A 22,569-nucleotide genomic window follows, 5' to 3' on the forward strand; every position below is an offset into this window, starting at 1 on the left:
TACGTATAAGGTCACCACGTCATCCTTTTGACCAACCAGAAGGCCTTTTCAGGAATCTGCTTCTATTCCAATATGGGTGGCTTGTCGCTTTCAGCATTGGGTCCCATTTTTGTCTAGTTATGGCTATGACATTCAGTTCTGCTCTACATCTCATCATGCTATGCAGATGTTCTCTCACGTTTGCCGCTGGGACAGGACGCATCCTCTGACTTTGATCCAGAGATCTGCTCCCATCTGGACACTGCTGCCAAATACGTGACAGCAAGCCTACTCTCTGAAACCAAGTTCAAGCATACCACACAGCCAAGGACCAATTGCTCGCAAAAATTCACCACATGGAATGACATTGTTGGCCTCAGGACCTTCAGTGCCTTTAACATCAGGGTGTCTATGGTGCTGGCATCACTCTCCTGAGCTTTCAACACTCAACATGGTATCCTTGACACAGAGGGACAGCAGCTGCTCCAAGGACATCATGCCATCTGGTCTTGAACTATGCATATTGGCTGAACTACATATTGGACACTGAAGCTTTTCCTAACGAAGAGCTAAGCCTGCTGAAAATTGGTTTGGAGTGAAATGCCGTCACCCACATGGTTGAGGCTTGCCCAAACTGTCAGCGCAAGCAAACCGTTGGCCATGTTGGTTCTTTGCATTGCCAGATAGGACCACACAACAGTCCGAGCTACATTTGAACTTCAATATTCCCATCTTGGGACACTTCTGGCCGGTCGTCACCAACACAAACAGTCTTCTGAATGACCTACACATCCACTGGGCAAACTATCTTCACCTATCCGGTGTTTTCGTCATTGAGGGGTCCCAGAGACCATAGTCACTGATAGTAGCTCCCAATTTGCTTCTGCTACATTTAAAACCTTCTGTGAATTCAGAGGTATCAAGCTCATTCACACAGCCCCGTTCTTCCCCATGTCTAATGGGTTGGCTGAACGTTTTATTGGTATGATGCTAATCCAAGTGTCCTATCTTCATCAAAATGGACTCTGAGAGCTAGTTTGACCCTGTTCTCACACCTACTGTTTCACGTCTTAGGACTGGTCAAATCAGGCTAAAAATCTTCACAGAAACTCTCATGGGTCGCTACCCTCTGTACGTCATTCTACTCCTATCTGTCATCCTCATGGTGGTCCACACAAGATAGGTTTTTCTTCCTTGATCCTGTATGGGCCTTAGTTTTATCCAAAGGCCATCAGCATTAGCTCCCAACTGTCTCATTTCCCGACTTCTGGACGCTGTAGGGTGGAAGTAAAGCTTCCAGTTGGTACCACTTGCAGTAAACATATTAATGGAACGTGACATTGCCATGGTCTCCTCTTCATGTCCACGAGTTTACCGCCCTCTTTAGTTCCAGTGATGCGACCTTCTCAGCTTCCACTTGTGGATGACAAATGCACCAGTCAGCACCCAGTGGCTGGTGGACCTCTGAAGGAGCTACCCAGTGACACACCAGCTTAGCCAGCACTTGTGCCTGTTTCTTACACCACCCATGACAGAAAGTAAGACATGTTTTATGATGGATCCTGCAACTGTACTTAGGCCAACCCTAGGGCTCTGAGGCGTCAGTCCACTCCTAGTCATTTTTCTAACCGAGACGCAAAATGCAGTACTTTTTCAGTACCTCACTCTGGAACCATCACTATGTCGTCACAGCAGCCGATGTCAGTCTTTGCATCCCAGAATCTGTGAAACAGCTTTTACGTAAGAAGACATGGAACAGACATGGTTACTGAGCAGCGGACTTGTGACAATTCTGTGTTCGTCCTTACAAGTGGCTTCGCTGAAATTGTTCATTTATTGTTGGAAGCTCTGACTCTGACAGGTCCCTTCAGGACCCAGTTGTGGCACCTAGCGTTCAAAGACTTCAGTTCAGAATGTTGATTCACCACTGATAGGCATTCTGTCTCAAGTCCAGTCTGTATTAAAACAAGAATATTTATTTTGTTTGTGACTGTTTCAAGCTGACTTCAAAGAAGGAAGATGTGGTATCTTGACTAAAATAAACTTGGAATTCGCTGTACAGCTGGGTCGTTATTTCTTGACTATCTGTTGTGGATATATTAGCACAGTAACAGATTTTAGTCTTAGATGATATGTGTACGCGGGAGGAGTATGTGAAGAAACAAAAACCGGGATTGTCAATAAAACAAGAGATAACGTGTTATGGCTGTCACACAAACAAAAGGCGCCATGAAAAATGTAGAAGTAATTTCAGATAGAAGCCTGACCACAATGAAAAGTAAAGAAACGTTATAGATGTCACTTGCGCTGTCATAGCGAAGGAGGGCATGCAGCCTGTATCGAGTGCATGAATCTTGCAAGTTGTTATGATTTGAGATGAATGAGCATGTAAATCATGCTGTGTAATCGAACAGTGTGTTGCAGTCGTGGTATGATGTGCTTAATATAAAACACCCAATGCAGGGGTCGTTGAAGCAAAATCATTATTTCTTTCCTTGCGGAGAGTAAAAGAAAATGATTTTTAGTTCAGTTGCTTTTCAGGAAATACAGAAACTGGGTACAGATTTAAGTAAATTCAGAATTGGGAATGGTCAGGTAGGGAAGTTACGACATTAAGTACGAAAAATTATGTAGCTATTTGGCTATTTCAGCCCTTCAGAAAGGAGAACATTCGAGCATTCACAGAGAGAGAGAAATTTTCGGATGTTCTTCTTGGTGCTTAGTCAAAGAAGCAGAGAAGTTGAGAAAACGATTGCCATCTGGCGTAAACAACTGTCCAAGGTGTTTCGACGAACTAGAGAATTTTGTGATTTTCTTTCTATTCCGAGTGGAGTGCTACGCAACCTTATTTCTAACTTAGGTTATTGAATATTTTTCAGCTGTGTTGTATTGAGAGAACGTATTAAAACTAATAACTGTCGCCCAACCTTCTAAACGTTTATTGACTTAGAAATTTCCGTTCTTTACATAGCAACTTTATGTTAGGGCGGACTTCATAACACATTATTCACTGTTAAAATGAGAATACTGCAAAAACATTTAGTCAAAATCTCGTTTCATATTAGTAACTTCAGTCAAACCTTTGTTAAACAACTATTTTCACAATAGGAAGCAGAATGTTTTATGCACCCTGCTGACACGTTAGTGTGATATGTCTTTTAAGCAACTTTCCCACGTTGAGCGGCATTATGCATCGCTTCAGAACAGTTCGTGGTTTCAAGAAAACTGACTGAGGTAAATGTTACAAATGATGATCAAAGGCCGTGTCGTTCCAAAGTGTCCAGTCGAATTTTCTGCCTTAAGACTATTCACCCTCGTACATCAATTTCTGTTTCCATCAGTTTTTCTCTTTATTTTGTCTTGTTTCTTGTTTTTATTGCTTCAATTTTAGCTTTACTGTGAGCTTTGTAGGGTCCCATAATGTGTTTAGTTAATCTGGTTGGTTATCCCTTTAATATTCATATAGAATTTTCACATCTAAGTAAATTATGGTTTTTTATTTACTTATACTTAATGTTGACTTATACATAATGTTGACTTAATGTTTACATAAAAATTCCCTGATTACGTTTCTTTCTCTCATTTTGATTTCTTAAATGTGCCCTTTCTGTTTAAGATCATGGTTTCAGTCCTTACTCTGTCGTAATATCTCAGTTTTCAGTATTTACATGTGCAGTCTTTGTAATGCACATCTTTTGGAACCTTGAAAGCTGTCTGCATGTACGGACAACGTGTTTCGTAACAGTCTTCCCAGGGCAGTTCTGTAAATGATTTCACCTAAATATCTGATCTGAGGAACGCTTTCGATTTTCCCATAAGTAGTTTTAAGAGTTTTGTGCCAGACTATTGCTAAATATGTAATTTCTTTTCTGCAGTGATACTTTCTGTTATTCCTCTCAGAATACCTATTTGTCTCTGTGCTGTTTAAACGCTCTGGCATAGAGTTGCTGGATCGTCTCAATAAACTAAGCAGTCCATCCCGATTTTTGTTCTTCCAAATTTCATTAGTTCATCTATATTACAGTCCAGAGCTAGTGTTCACTACACTAGGAGTTCGTTTTTTGAGAAATAGTTGAAAAGTTGTGGAGATACTTCATCATCTTCTCTCACCACTGTTTTAATTTCAAAATATTATAAAATATCTCCCCATAATTCGGCCCTATATTTTGTACCTTTCAGTGCTTCAGTGATAATTACAATGAGTCTGAGGCCTGGAACTTCTTCCTTCAGACTTTCAAAGGGAGGCTTACAGTGCTCGAACAAAATGCTTTCTAAATCCAAAAACGTACTAAGCTCTTTCTCATTAAAAATTTTCTTGATGTTTGAGAGTTGAATTTCGGACCAAAATTTGTTCTATGCAAGATCACTTTGGTCTCAAAATTGTTTGAATTCAAACGTTTGTTCTGCTCTGTCTAGGGAACATTGAAATATAATTCCATATGGAGCAGGAAGAAGTCAGTCCCTTCAAAACTTATTAATATCAGTTCTGTCTCTTGTCCTATGCAGTAGATGTATCAATTCAGTTTTCAGTAATCCAGAAAAACTTCGGTTTGCCTCATGTTTTGCATATCAATGTAATTTATTTTAAGGTTTCAGATCAGGTTATTTCAACAGTTCTGCAACAATTCATCTTCAGCAATTTTTTTTATCTTTTAATTTGTCTAGCAGTTTCCTCTCCGTTTCGTGCTTGTCAATCTGGATTACTGTTCACAGAAAATTCTGGTGGAAATCGTATGGTTTGGCAGTTTAGGAAATATTTTTAAATATATTTGCAGTGTTCTCTGAGATTTCGTAGTTGTTTACTGGCAATTATCAACATTCATTCATGAAGCAGAGATTTAGGATCTGGTACTCATTTAGTTATGTTTTAAACTTTTTATAAGATAACTGGGTGTTCTGGTTTTGGAAGTATTCTTCAGTATAACGGAGTTCAGTTTTCTCCTGGTGTCTACCATAATCTAATTAACTTTGGTGGTTATTTTCTAGTAGCCAGATCGTGTCGAATGCTTGTCCTCATTCGCCTTTATTCCATATTTTAAATGCCTTCTGTCTGTTCACAATCTACATTCCACCAAAGGCCTTTTCCACCCTCATAAGGGAATTTGGTTTTGGGCAGTTTTCATAAACTTGTGTTGGATCCGATCGTCAGTTTAGCTAGTTTCTTGTGAATTTCGTTTGCTAATAACAGCGGTTTGATTTTACTAGCATAAAATCAAGAAATTAGTGACATCTATTTTTCTGAACCTTTGGGGCTTTAACTTTAGCTTCACTTGCATCAGGTAGCAGTCCGTGTCAATAACTGCTCCTTGCCACTCTTGAAGATTGAAATTTCCTTGTATTACGCTTATGAGATTACGATATAACAAGTTAGCAATTCACATATTTTATTGCTGGCTGAACGCCATGGCTTTTGCGCTGTTTAGTTTCTTTATTCATGATATAGTTTGATATTCTTTTGAGACTGAAATTTCTGCGTAGTTTTACCTTTCTCTTTCTACTTTGATTGTTCCATTTGTGCACAAGGATGCCATGCTTTTTCACTTTTTTAGAAATATTGTACCATTTCCTGACTGTGTGCTATAATCGCTCACAACAATTTTCTCTTGATTTTGTAGCATTGTGATAATTGTATTGTCTATCTTATTTAATAGTTTACTCACTTTTTGTTGATTTATTTCAATTTCTTGGTTTAATCAAGTATGTGTGTTCATTTCTGTATTCACGTTATTTATCATATCAAGGATACTCTGTTGTTCACAGGCTCAACATCAATTATGGAACTAAGATTGTCTGTCCTGTGAGACTGAGTATGCAACTCACCCAGACGGAATATTGTCTTGAGGATTTATTTTTGCGTGTTTTCCATTTCTTCATTCGTTCCATGGTGTTTACAGTCATCTCGTTTATTTCCACTTATAAAATTTTAATCTTTTGTTCTGTAAGTAGATGTACCTCTCGTGAACAGACGCCGACCACATTACCACCCGATCCCAGTCAGCCGCAAAGATGGTTCTATTGAATGAGGTACTAATTCCACTAGTTCGACGCCATATTGAGACCCATTCTCTCAATCTTCACTGTCACTGAGATCTTCGTTGTCATAATAGCAAGAGCCCTCACAAATGTTTGTTACCTGGGGCAGGTGAGCCCTGCTTATGGTAATGAAGATAGTACTCCTCCATCTCGTCCTTCTTCATCACTTGCAAGACAAGGGCCAACACTCAAGACCAGTAAAGAGGCGAGTTGTTTCATATATGGACTGTCTGAGAAGAGAAGTGGCGCACCCAGAAGACTCTGTCGTATGTCACTCTACCTCTCTACACGTACACAACGTCGGGGATGGGAAGATGATTGGAGCTGCAGTGCTCTGAGGCAGGTAGAACGCTTATCTGTTTATGCTTATTGAAGTTGTGATGTCTAGCAGCGTGTATACGCCGCCTGAACAGCGTCAGATGTTGAGACCACTGTGAAGGACACGTAAATACTGTATACCTGTGTGAGAGCGTTATCAGAACCTGCCAGATTTTCAAAGGGGTCTCTTTGTGGATCTCCTTTCGGCCAGATGTTAGTCATGCAATACATAGATTTTTTGGGCATCCAGATGTGACAGTGGACTGCATTGGAACATTATCAATGTTCTGGTCCATCATGTCAGACCACATCGAGCGATGATGGAGGTAAAGGGCACCATGCTCATTGTAACCACTTCACAGCAGAGCCTGCAATACGAGCCCGAGAAATGGACTCCCTGCAGTAGTCTGTCATTTGGCACCATTGATGAGACACTTGCAGCAGCCATTTTATGGAACTATCATCAGGTACATAGGCCTCCGTTACCACAAATGGCTGCATCTGGAGTGGTGGGTGCCACAGCTAGGAACCACAGACTGCCGACGACTGGTGCCGCCTGTCGTCCAGCGGTGAATCACGGCCAGCACTGTCACAGGAGTCCATCGCTGAAGAGCAGGATGAGAACACAGAAAGCGGTGGGGTCACAGTCCTCCAGTGTTCCTCAGAGGACAGCGGCGACACTCGTGGCTCCACAGTGGGCTGGGCAGCCATTGGGCGTGCCTTCGGGTGATGGCAGGTAGTGAGTCAGGAAAGTCTGACACCACGACGGGTCGCCAGACACCCCACATCCTCCTGTCACGGCTCATATGACAGTATTCAGACTCTATTCTCTAGGAGCGCAATGGTCGACCGCACATGATAGTGCCTCAGTGAACTGTCTGAGTGAAGCTGAGACAGCCCCCGGCCAGCGGGTTTCCCTGGTACGTCCCAAGTGGAACTCGAGTCGCACTAGCTCAGTGCCAGTATCCGGGATACTTGCCTCAGAAAAGGGTACAACAGCAGTAAGACACCCTTCCCAACTGAATCAGTTCATTCATGCAGGTCACTGAGGGAACAAGGCAAGTGGGCTCATACTAACAATTTCCATGTAAGTTTTGCTCGCACTTACAGTAACTGAAATAACATCACATATCCTCTCAGCCTGTCAAGTTTCAATTTGTTTTCTCCTTATACATTTATATAAAATAAAAAATATTTGTTTTAAATATCAATCCCCACAGCAAAAGTTGTTTTCAGAATTACTCACAGTGATATCAATTGTATCTAAATGAATAAATATGGGTAAAAAAATATATATAAAATAGAAAAGCCACTAAATTTTTATACTCCAGTAGACGAGTGGTTCAAGTCAGTGACAGTACAGTCAGAGTGCACGAATTGTTCAATTGTAGTTGAGCTGAGTCAATTTACACATTAATATTGAATAAGATAGTATTCTACTATACTTCAGTTGGAAAAGAAAACCTTTTCCCAAAGTAAGCATTTGTATCAGTCTCAAAAACTGACAGAAGAACTGAAGTCGTAACGATGCTTCATAACGACTTCATCTATAAAAGAACAACATAGTCACTATCTTAGATTTGATATTAATTTATTTATATAAAGTTTACTATCTCGAAAACTATATAATTATTCTAAATATGTACTGTGAGTGAGAACATCCACTTATGTACACAGAATGTATTAGTTTTATTATCATATCAACAGAAGGGAAGTTACTACACTTAACTTCTTTTTACCTTGCACTTACGTTTTTTTGTTTATGTTTTATTTGAGGTATTGTATGAACATAATGATTTCATTTATGTTTTGGTGTTATTAATTACTATTTGAAATCTGTATGAAAAATTGTCGCTGTTATGCAGTTTGAACACTGTTTTGAAATCCCTACATGATTAACTAAGCATGTTGGCCTGGAAATTAAACCTGGAACCGTGAGTTTCATAAGCAGTTCTCTTTCTCATGAGGCCCTCAAATAGGACCTTTACACCTCCCTTCTCTCATTCCTTCCAACATTCATATGTTAGCTAACCATAATCAGTTGTTACAGTTTGGCATAACAGAGCCATATAGTTTTCCAAATCACACAGATGAAACACAGTGGCATTATACTTACCAGCAGCTAGTGTGTGAACTTCAATCTCTCTAGGTAGAGTCCTATTGCCAGTCACAGTTTTACCAGTCAGTTGGAAATTGTAGGTCATGTCAGGCATAATAGCTGACAGTATCAAGTGGCCTTCTTTCTCTGTTATGAAGTATTTAAGATTCTCGCTTCCACAGAGAACAGACAGCTCGAAGTCCAATATTTCACAAGTCAGTGAAGTCTTATCATGTTCATACTGTTCAAAGAAATAACATTTCTCAGTAACATGTAATACCAGGCATTCATAACGTTTCTCACATCTCATAACATGCACAAAAACACGATACTGTAAAGGACAACAGAATTTGAAGACCTAACGATGTTAGACCAAGAAGAAGTACACTTCAATTATGAGAATAAAAAATGGCGTCTGATCTTCTGAATGCACCATCATAAATCTACATTAAATAAAGAAAATGGATGAAGTTGTACGCTGTGAAAGCTACATTGGAAGGAAAAGTATGATAATTCGCTAACTCAAGAAATACTTGAAGTAATTATAGAGTTAGAGTTTGCAAAAAACTGTAATGGAAGTAAACGACGATAAAACACTACTGTCTTACCACAACACGCTTTTCTACAGTAATGTTTTAATTTTTCAGGAAAATGTAATACCAAAAATTGGCAATATGTAATACAATCATTCACTCCTTTTTCTAAGCTTAACTGAAATTCTTCCAGCGAGCAAATGGGAAGTTGTGGTACAGAAAATGTAAACCAAAAACATTATGGTCGTCATGTTGATGTGATTGACGTTGAGGAATGGATGGACAGTACTGTAATAATAACTTTTTTTACATGTCAAATAATTTCTTTGGAAGAATGTGCAAGCAAGCACCATACCCTAGTTACAAAGGGTTCCATATTGCGCCATATGTAACGGACTGATGTTGTTTTCAGGAGAGTGGAAGCATTAACTCTCATCAGTCCAGTCTGACTGTGGTTTCCTGTGTTTACCTAACATTACTTCAGGTAAATGATGAGATGAATCATACTATAAAATCATAGGCAGCTACTAACGCCATACTTGTCAACATAGACATGTAAATATCTAACTGCATTATTAAATTAATTGTGTATTCTTTTTTGTTAAACTGTAATGCTATAATTGTCGACTATGCTTGTGAAACTGATACACAGATGGATGAAGTCATTGTTGTAACTTCTATTACTACACAGAAATAGGGAAAACCCTGATTTCACTCAACTACATTCAAATTAATTTTTTGTGTGTGTGTGTGTGTGTGTGTGTGTGTGTGCGCGCACGTATCCATCTGTCAATGGATAATATCCCAAGCAGTTTTGTATTTGTTTATGAAATAAAAGTTGCCAATATTAAGGATAATATAAAACTATAAATCTTCCAAGTAACTAAATATGTTTGCAAGATAAAACTCCCTGCCTACATATTGCTTTTTAGGAGACTAAAAGAAATAAAACAAAGAAAAATATTATCACTTGTTTCAGTAAATTCTAATAGACAAATCTGTCAGAAGTTTCCAGATACATTTAAATACCAATTGCAACAGTTATTTATTCAAATATAAATCTTACAACCTACTACACAAGTTATTGCTTATTCAGTAGCTTGTAGCTGCATACTCACAGACCATTCCAGGAGAACACTAGTGTCATCTACATCTCTTACTGCAAATTTGTAGTCTCCTTGAACTGGATCTATCAAAGGAGTAAAAATATATAATAAAATTTTAAAAAAACGTGAACTTTGTTTAGTCTTTATCATGAAAATTACTGAAGTTGAATGAAACATCAAATTAGCTGTTACTAGCCACTTTTAGCACAATTGATAACAAATATTAAACTGGTTTATTTCGAAAAATAAACATGACTAAAATGTTGAAATTCTAATACTGATAATTGTTCATTAGTACACCACTACAGCGAAACAGAACACAGAAACACCTACTGTCAAATAGCAAACTGAAGAAACTTACAGAAAAATATGTTTCACCAAATTAAATGTTGCGAACCAATAGGACATTGCTCCTATAGCGAAGGATTAAATATGAGATTTATTGTGGAAATGTAGAAGGGAGTAAATTATTTCAGTTCCGAAAGGCTCATTAAAGTTCCGGATGGAGAAGGACTTGCAGTACTAGAAGCCGAATTTGGCCAGTTCCTTAGTGAACATGATACACACGATGGACGGAACATGGTGACTATAGCGTTACGTCATTTTCCATATTTTGAAACATGAGGCACAGACAGTTTTAACTTCGAGAAATTACGACATCAGGGGAAGAATAGTTCGAATTAAAGCTATTATAATCCACCACATATAAATAAGTGAACATCTATTGGAAACCAAAGAATAGGGTATCGCAAAAACAGCTGTAAAGGGCGTTACGACACCGTACGAATTTGATGCGTCTGTCCACGATTCTCTATCCTGCGCAACTCTCTTCCTCTCCCAATAACTGCTAGGCCCTGAATCCTTGTGAATATGTTTACTGTATTCATCTCTTGATCTTCCTGTAAAATTTTTAAACCGTCACCATCCTCCAACATTAAACTTGTGACACCTTAAGATTTATCAACCAATCCTTTCTTTTGGTCAAGTTGTGCTACAAATTTCTTTTCTCCGCAATTCTGCTCAGTACCTCCTCATTACTTAAACGATCTACCCACCTAGTATACAATGTGTGGTGTCACCGCCAGACACCACACTTGCTAGGTGGTAGCCTTTAAATCGGCCGCGGTCCGGTAGTATACGTCGGACCCGCGTGTCGCCACTATCAGTGATTGCAGACCGAGCGCCGCCACACGGCAGGTCTAGTCTAGAGAGACTCCCTAGCACTCGCTCCAGTTGTACAGGTGACTTTGCTAGAGATGGTTCACTGACAAAATACGCTCTCATTTGCCGAGACGATAGTTAGCATAGCCTTCAGCTACGTCATTTGCTACGACCTAGCAAGGCACCATTACCAGTTGCTATTGATACTGTGCATAATGTACCGTCAAGAGCGACGTTCACCATTTATGGATTAAAGTTAAGTATTCCACCAGCTACGTCCGTATTTTCTAAATTATAATTTCCTTGTCCTGTTCCAGACCTCACTTCAGCCTGCGTGAGCTAAAACGCGTGCCTCTCGGCTTCCACTAGTAACACGGTGTTGGCTCTCCTGCCAACCACAACACAATGTTCTTCTGTAGCACTACATTTCAAAAAACCTCTGTTCTCTTCTTGTCTAAACTGTTTATCGTCCATGTTTCACTTCCATATACGGCCACACTCCAGGCAAGTACGTACGCGAAAGACTTTCAAACTTTTTAATTTACAGTAGACGTTAACAAACAGAGACTCTACTCTTGTCACTGCCAATCTACATTTAATACTTTCTGTACTTCGGCCATTATGTTATTTTGCTATCCATAAAGCAGAAACCGAGCGAGGTGGCGCAATGGTTATCACACTGGACTCGCATACGGCAGGACGACGGTTCAATCCCGCGTCCGGCCACCCAGATTTAGGTTATTCGTGATTTCCCTAAATCGCTCCAGGCAAAATGCCGGGTTGGTTCCTTTGAAAGGACACGGCCGACTTCCTTCCCCATCCTTCCCAAATCCGATGAGACCGATGACCTCTCGGTTTGGTCTCTTCCCCCAAACAACCCAACCCCTAAATTATCTTCTAAGAGACGTCGTAGGGTCAGTGCTACCTTGTGTGCTTTCAAATTTCTCCGGAATCCAACCTGATCTTCCGCGAGGTCGGCTTCTACCAGTTTTTTTCCATTCTTCCGTGAAGTATTCGGGCTATTATTTTCAACCATGACTAATAAGTCTAGTTCGCTATCATTCAAGCTTGTCAAAATCTGCGCTCTCTGGAACAAACTATTTATCATAAATACAATTTGGCTATCATTGTAAAATACTCTGATGTACCAAAATATTATGACCACCTGCTTAATATCTTGTTCGTCCGTATTTGGACGAAATACATCGATGATTCTGCATACCAGGGTTCCGACATTTTGTGAGTAGGTTTGGGGAAGTATGTGACATTGAATGTAATCCGCTTAAATAACGGGCCACTGATTTGCGTACACCGTGATGGCGCCCGATAGTGACCCCTCTGGGTTCCACAGGATTTACATCAGATGAATTTGGTCGCCTAGACATCAACTTGAGTTCACTGTAATGCTCCTCTGGTTCAGAGACACCGACGTTAAACAGCCGAAATATGACCTCGCCGTCGGGGGGATGGCATCAAGCATGAAGTGGTTCGCAGCTGTCAGCGTGTCCTCCATCACCACCACAGTTCCCACGCAGGCACCGCAGAATATCACCCACAGTATAATCCTGCTCCCACCAGGGTACGCCAGTGGCGCGCTGCATTTTTCGAGCCGCCGTTCACCTCGATGACAGGGTTCGGGGAGACGATCAGCGATCTAGTAAAAACGTCATTCACCGGAACGGCCGACACGTTTCCACTGATCGACGGTCGAATCCCGATGGTCCCGTAATCACTGCAGTAGTAATTGACGATGCCGTTGGGTCAACATGTGAACACGTACGGATGATCTGCTGTGCAGCTCCATGCTCAACGATATTCGATTAACAATGTGCTCCGAAACACTTGTGCGTGCACCAGCATTGTGCAGAGATGCCACAGATCGCCATGTATCATACTGTGCAGAGCAGACAAGCCTCCGAACCCCACATTCTGTGAAGAGTCGTGGACGTCCAACCATTTAGCGCCTTGTGGTATTCTCACTGTCGTCCTACCTCTATCAGTAGATGCTCACGAGAGTAGCGCGTGGACACTCGACCAGCTTCGCCGTTTTCGGGATACTTGTTCTCAGGCGGTGCTTAATAATCATCTGCACTTTTTCAAAGTCACTTATGTCAATGGATCTCACCATTTGCCATCAGGCGGCATCCAAAGTCGCAGTGGGCAGTGGTCATAATGTTTTATCGTATCACCTGTAATAGCTCATGTGGAGATCGTGATACGCAGTTGCGAATATATATGAAACTGAGTAGTCGTTGATAAGAAGAAATTTAACTACTTGAATTTATGCATATGAAGATGGTATCTGTTCTTTCGGACATGTCCAAAAGAACAGATACCATTTTCATATATACAGGGTGTTACAAAAAGGTACGGCCAAACTTTCAGGAAACAGTCCTCACACACAAATAAAGAAAAGATGTTATGTGGACATGTGTCCGGAAACGCTTAATTTCCATGTTAGAGATCATTTTAGTTTCGTCAGTATGTACTGTACTTCCTCGATTCACCGCCAGTTGGCCCAATTGAAGTAAGGTAATGTTGACTTCGGTGCTCGTGTTGACATGCGACTCATTGCTCTACAGTACTAGCATCAAGCACATCAGTACGTAGCAGCAACAGGTTAGTGTTCATCACGAACGTGGTTTTGCATTCAGTGCAATGTTTACAAATGCGGAGTTGGGAGATGCCCATTTGATGTATGGATTAGCACAGGGCAATAGCCGTGGCACGGTACGTTTGTATCGAGACAGATTTCCAGAACGAAGGTGTCCCGACAGGAAGACGTTCGAAGCAATTGATCGGCGTCTTAGGGAGCACAGAACATTCCAGCCTATGACTCGCGACTGGGAAAGACCTAGAACGACGAGGACACCTGCAATGGACGAGGCAATTCTTCGTGCAGTTGAAGATAACCCTAATGTCAGCGTCAGAGAAGTTGCTGCTGTACAAGGTAACGTTGACCACCTCACTGTATGGAGAGTGCTACGGGAGAACCAGTTGTTTCCGTACCATGTAGAACGTGTGCAGGCACTATCAGCAGCTGATTGGCCTCCACGGGTACACTTCTGCGAATGGTTCATCCAACAATGTGTCAATCCCCATTTCAGTGCAAATGTTCTCTTTACGGATGAGGCTTCATTCCAACGTGATCAAATTGTAAATTTTCACAATCAACATGTGTGGACTGACGAGAATCCGCACGCAATTGTGCAATCACGTCATCAACACAGATTTTCTGTGAACGTTTGGGCAGGCATTGTTGGTGATGTCTTGATTGGGCCCCATGTTCTTCCACCTACTCTCAATGGAGCACTTTATCATGATTTCATACGGGATACTCTACCTGTGCTGCTAAAACATGTGCCTTTACAAGTGCGACACAACATGTGGTTCATGCACGATGGAGCTCCTGCGCATTTTAGTCGAAGTGTTCGTACGCTTCTCAACAACAGATTCGGTGACCGATGGATTGATAGAGGCAGACCAATTCCATGGCCTCCACGCTCTCCTGACCTCAACCGTCTTGACTTTCATTTATGGGAGCATTTGAAAGATCTTGTCTACGCAACCCCGGTACCAAATGTAGAGACTCTTCGTGTTCGTATTGTGGACGGCTGTGATACAATGCGCCATTCTCCAGTGCTGCATCAGCGCATCAGGGATTCCATGCGACGGAGGGTGGATGCATGTATCCTCGCTAACGGAGGACATTTTGAACATTTCCTGTAACAAAGTGTTTGAAGTCACGCTGGTACGTGCTGTTGCTGTGTGTTTCCATTCCATGACTAATGTGATTTGAAGAGAAGTAATAAAATGAGCTCTAACATGGAAAGTAAGCGTTTCTGGACACATGTCCACATAACATGTTTTCTTTCTTTGTGTGTGAGGAATGTTTCCCGAAAGTTTGGCAATTCCTTTTTGTATCACCCTGTCTGCAATGTAAGTAGGAGATCCCGGGTTCAAGTCCCGGTCGGAGCACACGTTTTCAACTGTCCCCGTTGGCTTATATCAGCGCCTGTATGCAGCTAGGGGTATTCATTTCACTTGAATTTGTTGTGAAATGATCTGTGACTTTTCAATCAAGTAAACTGATAAAGTCTGAAAGTCCCGGTCACAGTTTTTCTCAGGTTTCTTGTTGACAATGGCGGGAGTGGGAATGGGCCGGAGACACGAGTAAGCCATAACACAATCTTTTATTCCAACAGTGTTCATACGTTGAACTGCTTTCAAGAAACCGTTATTATTCTGTAATAAGAGCTTCTTTAGCAAAACTACACCATATTACAGTTCCAATGGCTACTGAGTTGTATACTTGTACGTTGACCAATCACAGTGAAGTGGGTTAAGTCACATGTGTACTATGATTCGTTGCACTATGACTTCGTTTCCGCCATTTGAGTGCGCTGTCTAGAAAAACATTTAGTTTCAGCGATATTAGAGATAAAATTACATCTAAAAATATTAGCTTCATCCCTGTTTCTTAATTATCTATGTAACTGCCGATCTTTATTTTGTTAAAATGATAGAAATGATACTCCTTATCCCCTCTATTCTTCGAATATCAGTAAGTTAAGGTTGTACCATTCCTGTAACTTGGGTTTTGTGTCGAATAATAATATTATTGGAACCATTTCGTTAAAATTATTTTGTTTATCTCTTGGCTTCTAAGTAGGTCAGAAGTTGTAAGTTCGCTGACGCAACGATCGTGCGTCATAACCCATTGTCGCGTTCCCATTTCAACTCTTGTAAGTCGAACCTGCAGTCTGTCTTTCAGCAAGTCCAGCAATTTAAAATCCAGGATGGAATAATGACAGTATTGTGAAAAGAATAATTTCTACTCACCATATAGTGGAGATGCTGAGTGACAGATAGGCACAACAAAAAGACTGTCGAACAAAGCTTTCGGCCAAACAGGCCTTCATCAGACTAGACAACACACTCACACACACACACACACACACACACACACACACACACACATGACGAAAGCCTCTCGCTGCCAAGGCCAGCTGAAGGCGTGTTTGGCTGAAAGTTTTGTTTGACAGTCGTAATGTTGTGCCACCTTGCGACTTAGCATCTCCGCTATTCGGTGAGTAGGAACAATCCTTTTCATAATAAGTCCGACTATTATTATTACTATTATTATTACCATAATTTTTTTTTTACATTTAACAGTAACACGGTTTTCCGTCATCAGACTCGCCGCTTTCCGACGACGACACTTAAAAGTGGCAGTTACGTTCGTACTGCATCGTCATGTACTGGCCACTATACCGAAATGGTGGCACAAATCTTTCCCTAAGTATTTTGTGACTGTCTGTCACTGTTTTATGGTTTTTTCCGAGGAACACCGCCAATTGACCATTGTTTATTTGAGTGCAATCCAAGTTTCGGCCTTTTATGCCATTTTCAAATATATGATTTAATGTCTTTAACGTATATTGCAGGACTTGCAATGTAAAATACTTGAAAATGGCATAAAAGCGTCAAAGTCAAATGCCGGGGTTTTCCTTTGATAAATATTGTATGACTTTTGTTCAGATGTTTTGTTTTTATTTCAAAATTATTGGTTTTGGGCAATGTCGTGAAGCTAAAGAACGAGAAGGGACATGTTGGATATTTCGAGAAATTGCGCAGTAAAGTTTCAATAAAATCGCATAAATAAGACATTTCAAGTATAAGGAATGTGAGTTATTATTCAGATTAGTCATTGTTTTAGAACATATATACAGTAACGACATGTGTTTAAAATGATAAATCTGCCCACAATTCTATTCTTAAAAATTTATCAGTCGGTACTTAACATTGTTTACTTGGAAACTGAGTGCACTTGAGATGAGCTACCACTAACTTTCCACTGCTTAGTTGCTGGACGAATTAATGCAACGTTACTGTGATATCTCTCAAAAACAGAAATTTAAAAGGTTCGAACTGTTGCAGTGTTTAACACTATCATTTGCGTTAGCAATAACAAGCTATAATAACCTCAAAACTTACTCCATCATTCAGCATAACAGAAAACTAATTTTAGTAACCTCATCACAGCAGCACATGAACAATGTTAAGCGTGGCCTTTAACGTGTCTAGGTCCACATCCTGACACGCAAACTTGCGTAAACAATGATGAGCGACACTATTTAATACCGTTTGTTTGCCTAAATAGATGTTCTCATTTACCTCATTAGCAACAACTTTTTAAGCACATTTGTGTTCAGGAGTATATCGTGGATCTTTATCAACGTTGTCCTCAGATCCGTGCAAATCGTTCCTGAAAACCAGTTTCCTGCCGTGGACATTGCACGCGTTACTGCTACTGGCCGGTTTATTTTTGGCACTTACTACTGTTTACACTTACATATCCCGACAGAATTGTCATTAGCGAGAATTTTAAATTAGAAGTAACGCGCCATTTATCGGTTTACAGTGGAATTTTCAACTGCTTGCAGCTGAGGACTTGATATCATACATCGTAGTTACAGAGTCACCTGCGTAACGAAACTATCAGTTGATTGTCATATACTATATGAAAGTAAACTTGGCATGTAGGTTGGCGACATTGTCCGAAACCGATCATTTTGAAATAAACCAGCGTCATTTTCATGTCTTCCATTGGTGGTCAGTTGCTTCTACAGGGAAAAAAATCACAACACCAAGAAATAATTAATGTACAGTAACGAAATTCCCGGTATACGTATGACTAGATAACATAACTTAGGTGATTAACATCGCAAGACCACAGATTAACGTAAGCTCGAGATATGCCATTGCAGATCCGAAGTGGCGGTACATTAATAACCGGCGTAACGGCCAGAACGTTGAATGCAAGCGTGCAAACGTGGAAGGGTTTCGTTGTACAGGTGCTGGATGTCAGTTTGTGAAATGGAGTTGCACGCGTGTGGCACTTGGCCGCCCAATAAAGGGACGGTTAATGCCGGTTGTGGATGACGCTGGAGTTCTAGTTCAATGATATGCAGTATGTGGTCGATTGCAGGCAGATCCGGTGATCAAGCAGGCCAGGGCATGTTGGGTTACAATAGCAGTATGTGGACGAGCGTTAGCCTGTTGGAAAACACCCCCTGGAATTCTGTTCATGAATGGCAGCACAACACCTAGAATAACCAGATCGGCATGAGATTTGCATCCAGGGTGCGTGGGATAATCTCGAAAACGCTTCTACTGTCATACGAAGTCGCACCCCAGGCCATGACTCCAGGTGCAGGTCCAGCGTGTCTATCACGCAGACAGCTTGGCTGCAGGAGCTCAACTGGACTCCTAAACACACAGCCATCACTGACAACGAGCGAGAACCAGCCTCCGTCACAAAACACAACGGAACTCCACTCTGCCCTCCAATGAGCTCTCGCTCAACGCCAGTGGTGTAGCAAATGGCGGGTCAGTGGAATGCAAGCTTTAGAACATTTGGCTTGCAGCTGTCCTCGGAGTAACCGATTCGTGACAGTTCATTGTGTCACTGTGGTGCCCACTACTGATAAAATTGCTGCTGAAGATGCAGTACGATGTGCCAGATCCGTAAGCTGGAAACCGATGGTCTTCCCTCTCGGTAGTGCAACTGGCCGTCTGGGGCCCGATCTTCTTGTGACCGTACATTCTCCCGACCACCTCTGCGAGCAATAACGTACAGCGGCTAGGCGTACATTGCTGCCAAGTCTTTCTGCAGTATCCCAAAAGGACATTCAACGTCTTCTAGCCCTATTACGCGACCTCGTTCAAACTCAGGGAGGTGTTGAGAATGGCGTTTTTGTCGCCTTAAACGCATTCTTGAGCAATATCAACTCACTACATCAAATATCAAAGGTAACTAACGCTTACGACCGTTACAGCGTGTATTTAAATCAAACCTGATTTACGTCCTCTTAGCGGCGATACTAGTGCCATTCTTATGCGACTGGCTTGAAATCTGAATACACGTCATCTTTCAGATGTAGAAACACGCCTACCGATTTTCGTTTATAGCGCATTTATGATTTCCCAGTCTGAAGTTATCACTCGGACTGATAAATCTAAAGGGTGTTACAAAAAGTTACGGCCAAACATCCAGGAAACATTCCTCACACACAAAGAAAGAAAATATGTTATGTGTACATGTGTCCGGAAACGCTTACTTTCCATATTAGAGCTCATTTTATTACTTCTCTTCAAATCACATTAATCATGGAATAGAAACACACAGCAAAAGAACGTACCAGCGTGACTTCAAACACTTTGTTACAGGAAATGTTCAAAATGTCCTCCGTTAGCGAGGATACATGCATCCACCCTCCGTGGCATTGAATCCCTGATGCGCTGATTGCTGCCCTGGAGAATGCCGTACTGTATCACAGCCGTCCACAATACGAGCACGAAGAGTCTCTACATTTGGTACCGGGGTTGCGTAGACAAGAGCTTTCAAATGCCCCCATAAATGAAAGTCAAGAGAGTTGAGGTCAGGAGAGCGTGGAGGCCATGGAATTGGTCCGCCTCTACCAATCCATCGGTCACCGAATCTGTTGTTGAGAAGCGTACGAAAACTTCGACTGAAATGTGCAGGAACTCCATCGTGCATGAACTACATGGTGTGTCGTACTTGTAAAGGCACATGTTCTAGCAGCACAGGTAGAGTATCCCGTATGAAATCATGATAACGTGCTCCATTGAGCGTAGGTGGAAGAACATGGGGCCCAATCAAGACATCACCAACAATGCCTGCCCAAACGGTCACAGAAAATCTTTGTTGATGACGTGATTGCACAATTGCACGCGGATTCTCGTCAGCCCACATATGTTGAGTGTGAAATTTTACAATTTGATCACGTTGGAATGAAGCCTCATCCGTAAAGAGAACATTTGCACTGAAATGAGGATTGACACATTGTTGGATGAACCATTCGCAGAAGTGTCATAGGCTGGAATGTTCCGTGCTCCCTAAGACGCCGATCAATTGCTTCTAACGTCTTCCTGTCGGGACACCTTCGTTCTGGAAATCTGTCTCGATACAAACCTACCGCGCCACCGCTATTGCACCGTGCTAATCCACGGGCATCTGCCAACTTCGCATTTGTAAACATTGCACTGACTGCAAAACCACGTTCGTGATGAACACTAACCTGTTGATGCTACAAACTGATGTGCTTGATGCTAGTACTGTAGAGCAATGAGTGGTATGTTAACACAAGCACGGAAGTCAACATTACCTTCCTTCAATTGGGCCAACTGGCGGTGAATCGAGGAAGTACAGTACATACTGACGAAACTGAAATCTCTAACATGGAAATTAAGCGTTTCCGGACACATGTCGACATAACATCTTTTCTTTATTTGTGCGTGAGGAATGTTTCCTGAAAGTTTGGCCGTACCTTTTTGTAACACCCTGTAGAAGCATTAGTCGAACCACGCTCCAACAAAAAACAGCAACTGACAGGCAGAAAATAATGCTCTTTTGCACAAGGAAGGATCGTGGAAATCTCGATATGACATGTATGTCCAGCTTTGACACTGTTTCATTAACCGAAAACTAAATGTCGATATTGCTAAATGAACTTTGGTCACAATGTAGGTTCACTTTATCCCACATACTCTCTTGTTGATATAACCTTCTGTGCCTCTCGCTCTGTTACTGAGCTGGAAAGACTTGAACGAATCTGCGAGTGAGATTGGTATCCTATTGTGGTCACTTTGACGGGCACTAATGACCTCGTGTTTCGCGCCTTAAAACACCATTCACATCATCTATGCAATACATTACTTTTAGAACGAGCTTGCCTGCAGGCTCCACGTAACCTGCCTCTAGAAAAATGGAAATATAATGAAAATGACAGAAAATTATATTTAGCATGGGTAAAAGAGGAAATAAACAATGCCCCTCCCAATCTTTTTGGGTGGACAGCACATGACTTGCTCATGGACGCATTACGAAAGTAGCCTCAAAAATAGTGTTGAAAATTGTTCTCCACCCATGAAACAAGCAGTCCGTGACAAGAAATTGCCTGCATTACCCTCTAGGTATTACTTTAAAGAGATCATCACTACGAGAATTTAGACAGTAATGCCACGGGCATACGGCAGAGAATTATGAAGTTTAGAAACAAAAAGGAAAATTGCTCACAGTGTACGAGTCACTCACACAATCATGCTTCCATCTGATAAGCCGCAAGCAATATCATTGTATGTCACTGTGCCGGGTCACTTCTTGTGCACTTCCATTAACATAAGAGAACTTCAACTGGAATTTAAGTAAACGTATAGTACCATGACTTTGACAGGCGACATTTGTTACCTGGTTATTTAATATTTGTCATCAGAGGCATCACAATATATGCTACTCGTCTTCAACTAAACCAAGCCTACAGAGACTCTCTGAGTGAGAAGGGTCACCAGAATTTTTGTGCCCACAATAAAGCAAGAAAAAGAGGCTGGTCACTAGTTGTTGCAAACAAAGTGGTCTAAGCACATGCGTCTGCAGTAATTTGCAGTTAATTGATAAAAGAAACTAGAACGATGGAATAACATTTTTCCCGAGACGTATGAGTCTCAGCTCTACCTTCAATAAGGACAGAAGCTTAAACAATGAATTAAAATTTGTGTCACAGCCGGGACTTCTACTCAGGTCTCCCGCACACGAGGCAGATATGCTAGCCATTATACCAGCATAGCGTTCTGACTGTCGCAGTTGCACGGACTACCTAACTCCAACACCCTCCTTAACACAAATTCAAACCTGCAGCCCTTTTTTCCTTTCAACGTTGTCACTATTGCCGAGGCCCTTCGACATTTGAATAGAACCCCAGCTTTGCACAAAATGGGGAAAACTAGAATGCAGATTATTTTTGCCAGGCATTCACAGAACCGTCAGAAAAGGATGACAGGATTTGAAAACCTTGCATGGCGCTCCTGAAATATCCTTTCTGATCTGAGCTCCACTCGTGCTTTCATTGCAGATATCTTCAGACTGTTGCTTCACACTTGTTGTGTACACATTTGGTCCACTTCTGGGATAGTCGTCCTTTGTAGAATCCTGCAACGGCTTGGCACGCTTCAACCCAATACCATATACAAGGTCACTGCTGGAAGTGAAACCTGTGTAGCTCCAACATTTCAACCATCACGAAATTCATAGCACATACGCTCCAACAGCCACATCTCTCTACTGCATCTGGTCTGAGCACTTATCTGGAAGGTGGAAGAAGACCCCAGGGAGTTAACGTGCGCTTGACGTGAATTTGTACACGTCTCTATGGCAACGTGTGAGTGTTGGCGCAGTTCAAAAGACGACAACTGCATTCAGTCACGTAGCTTCGGTACTGCCAGCAGCGTTCTCCACTTCGCAGTCGGAAGGTGGCAACAG

The 22,569-nt window shown here is 41.5% G+C and overlaps 1 protein-coding gene across 2 annotated transcripts in view; it reads right to left on the minus strand.

Annotated features, from left to right (window-relative positions):
• Nucleotides 1-22,569, minus strand: part of LOC126416700 (phosphatidylinositol phosphatase PTPRQ-like) — a 179,519-nt gene that overhangs the window by 155,981 nt on the left and 969 nt on the right. For both annotated transcript variants that reach the window (XM_050084508.1, XM_050084507.1), the window contains exons 2-3: nt 10,080-10,150; nt 8,447-8,669 (exon numbers count right to left, since the gene is read on the minus strand). In XM_050084508.1, coding sequence (XP_049940465.1) covers nt 8,447-8,669; nt 10,080-10,150 — 294 coding nt within the window. The remainder of the gene's footprint in view (nt 1-8,446; nt 8,670-10,079; nt 10,151-22,569) is intronic.

Source organism: Schistocerca serialis, chromosome 8 (assembly GCF_023864345.2).
Source record: "Schistocerca serialis cubense isolate TAMUIC-IGC-003099 chromosome 8, iqSchSeri2.2, whole genome shotgun sequence".
Classification (NCBI taxonomy): Eukaryota; Metazoa; Arthropoda; class Insecta; order Orthoptera; family Acrididae; genus Schistocerca; species Schistocerca serialis.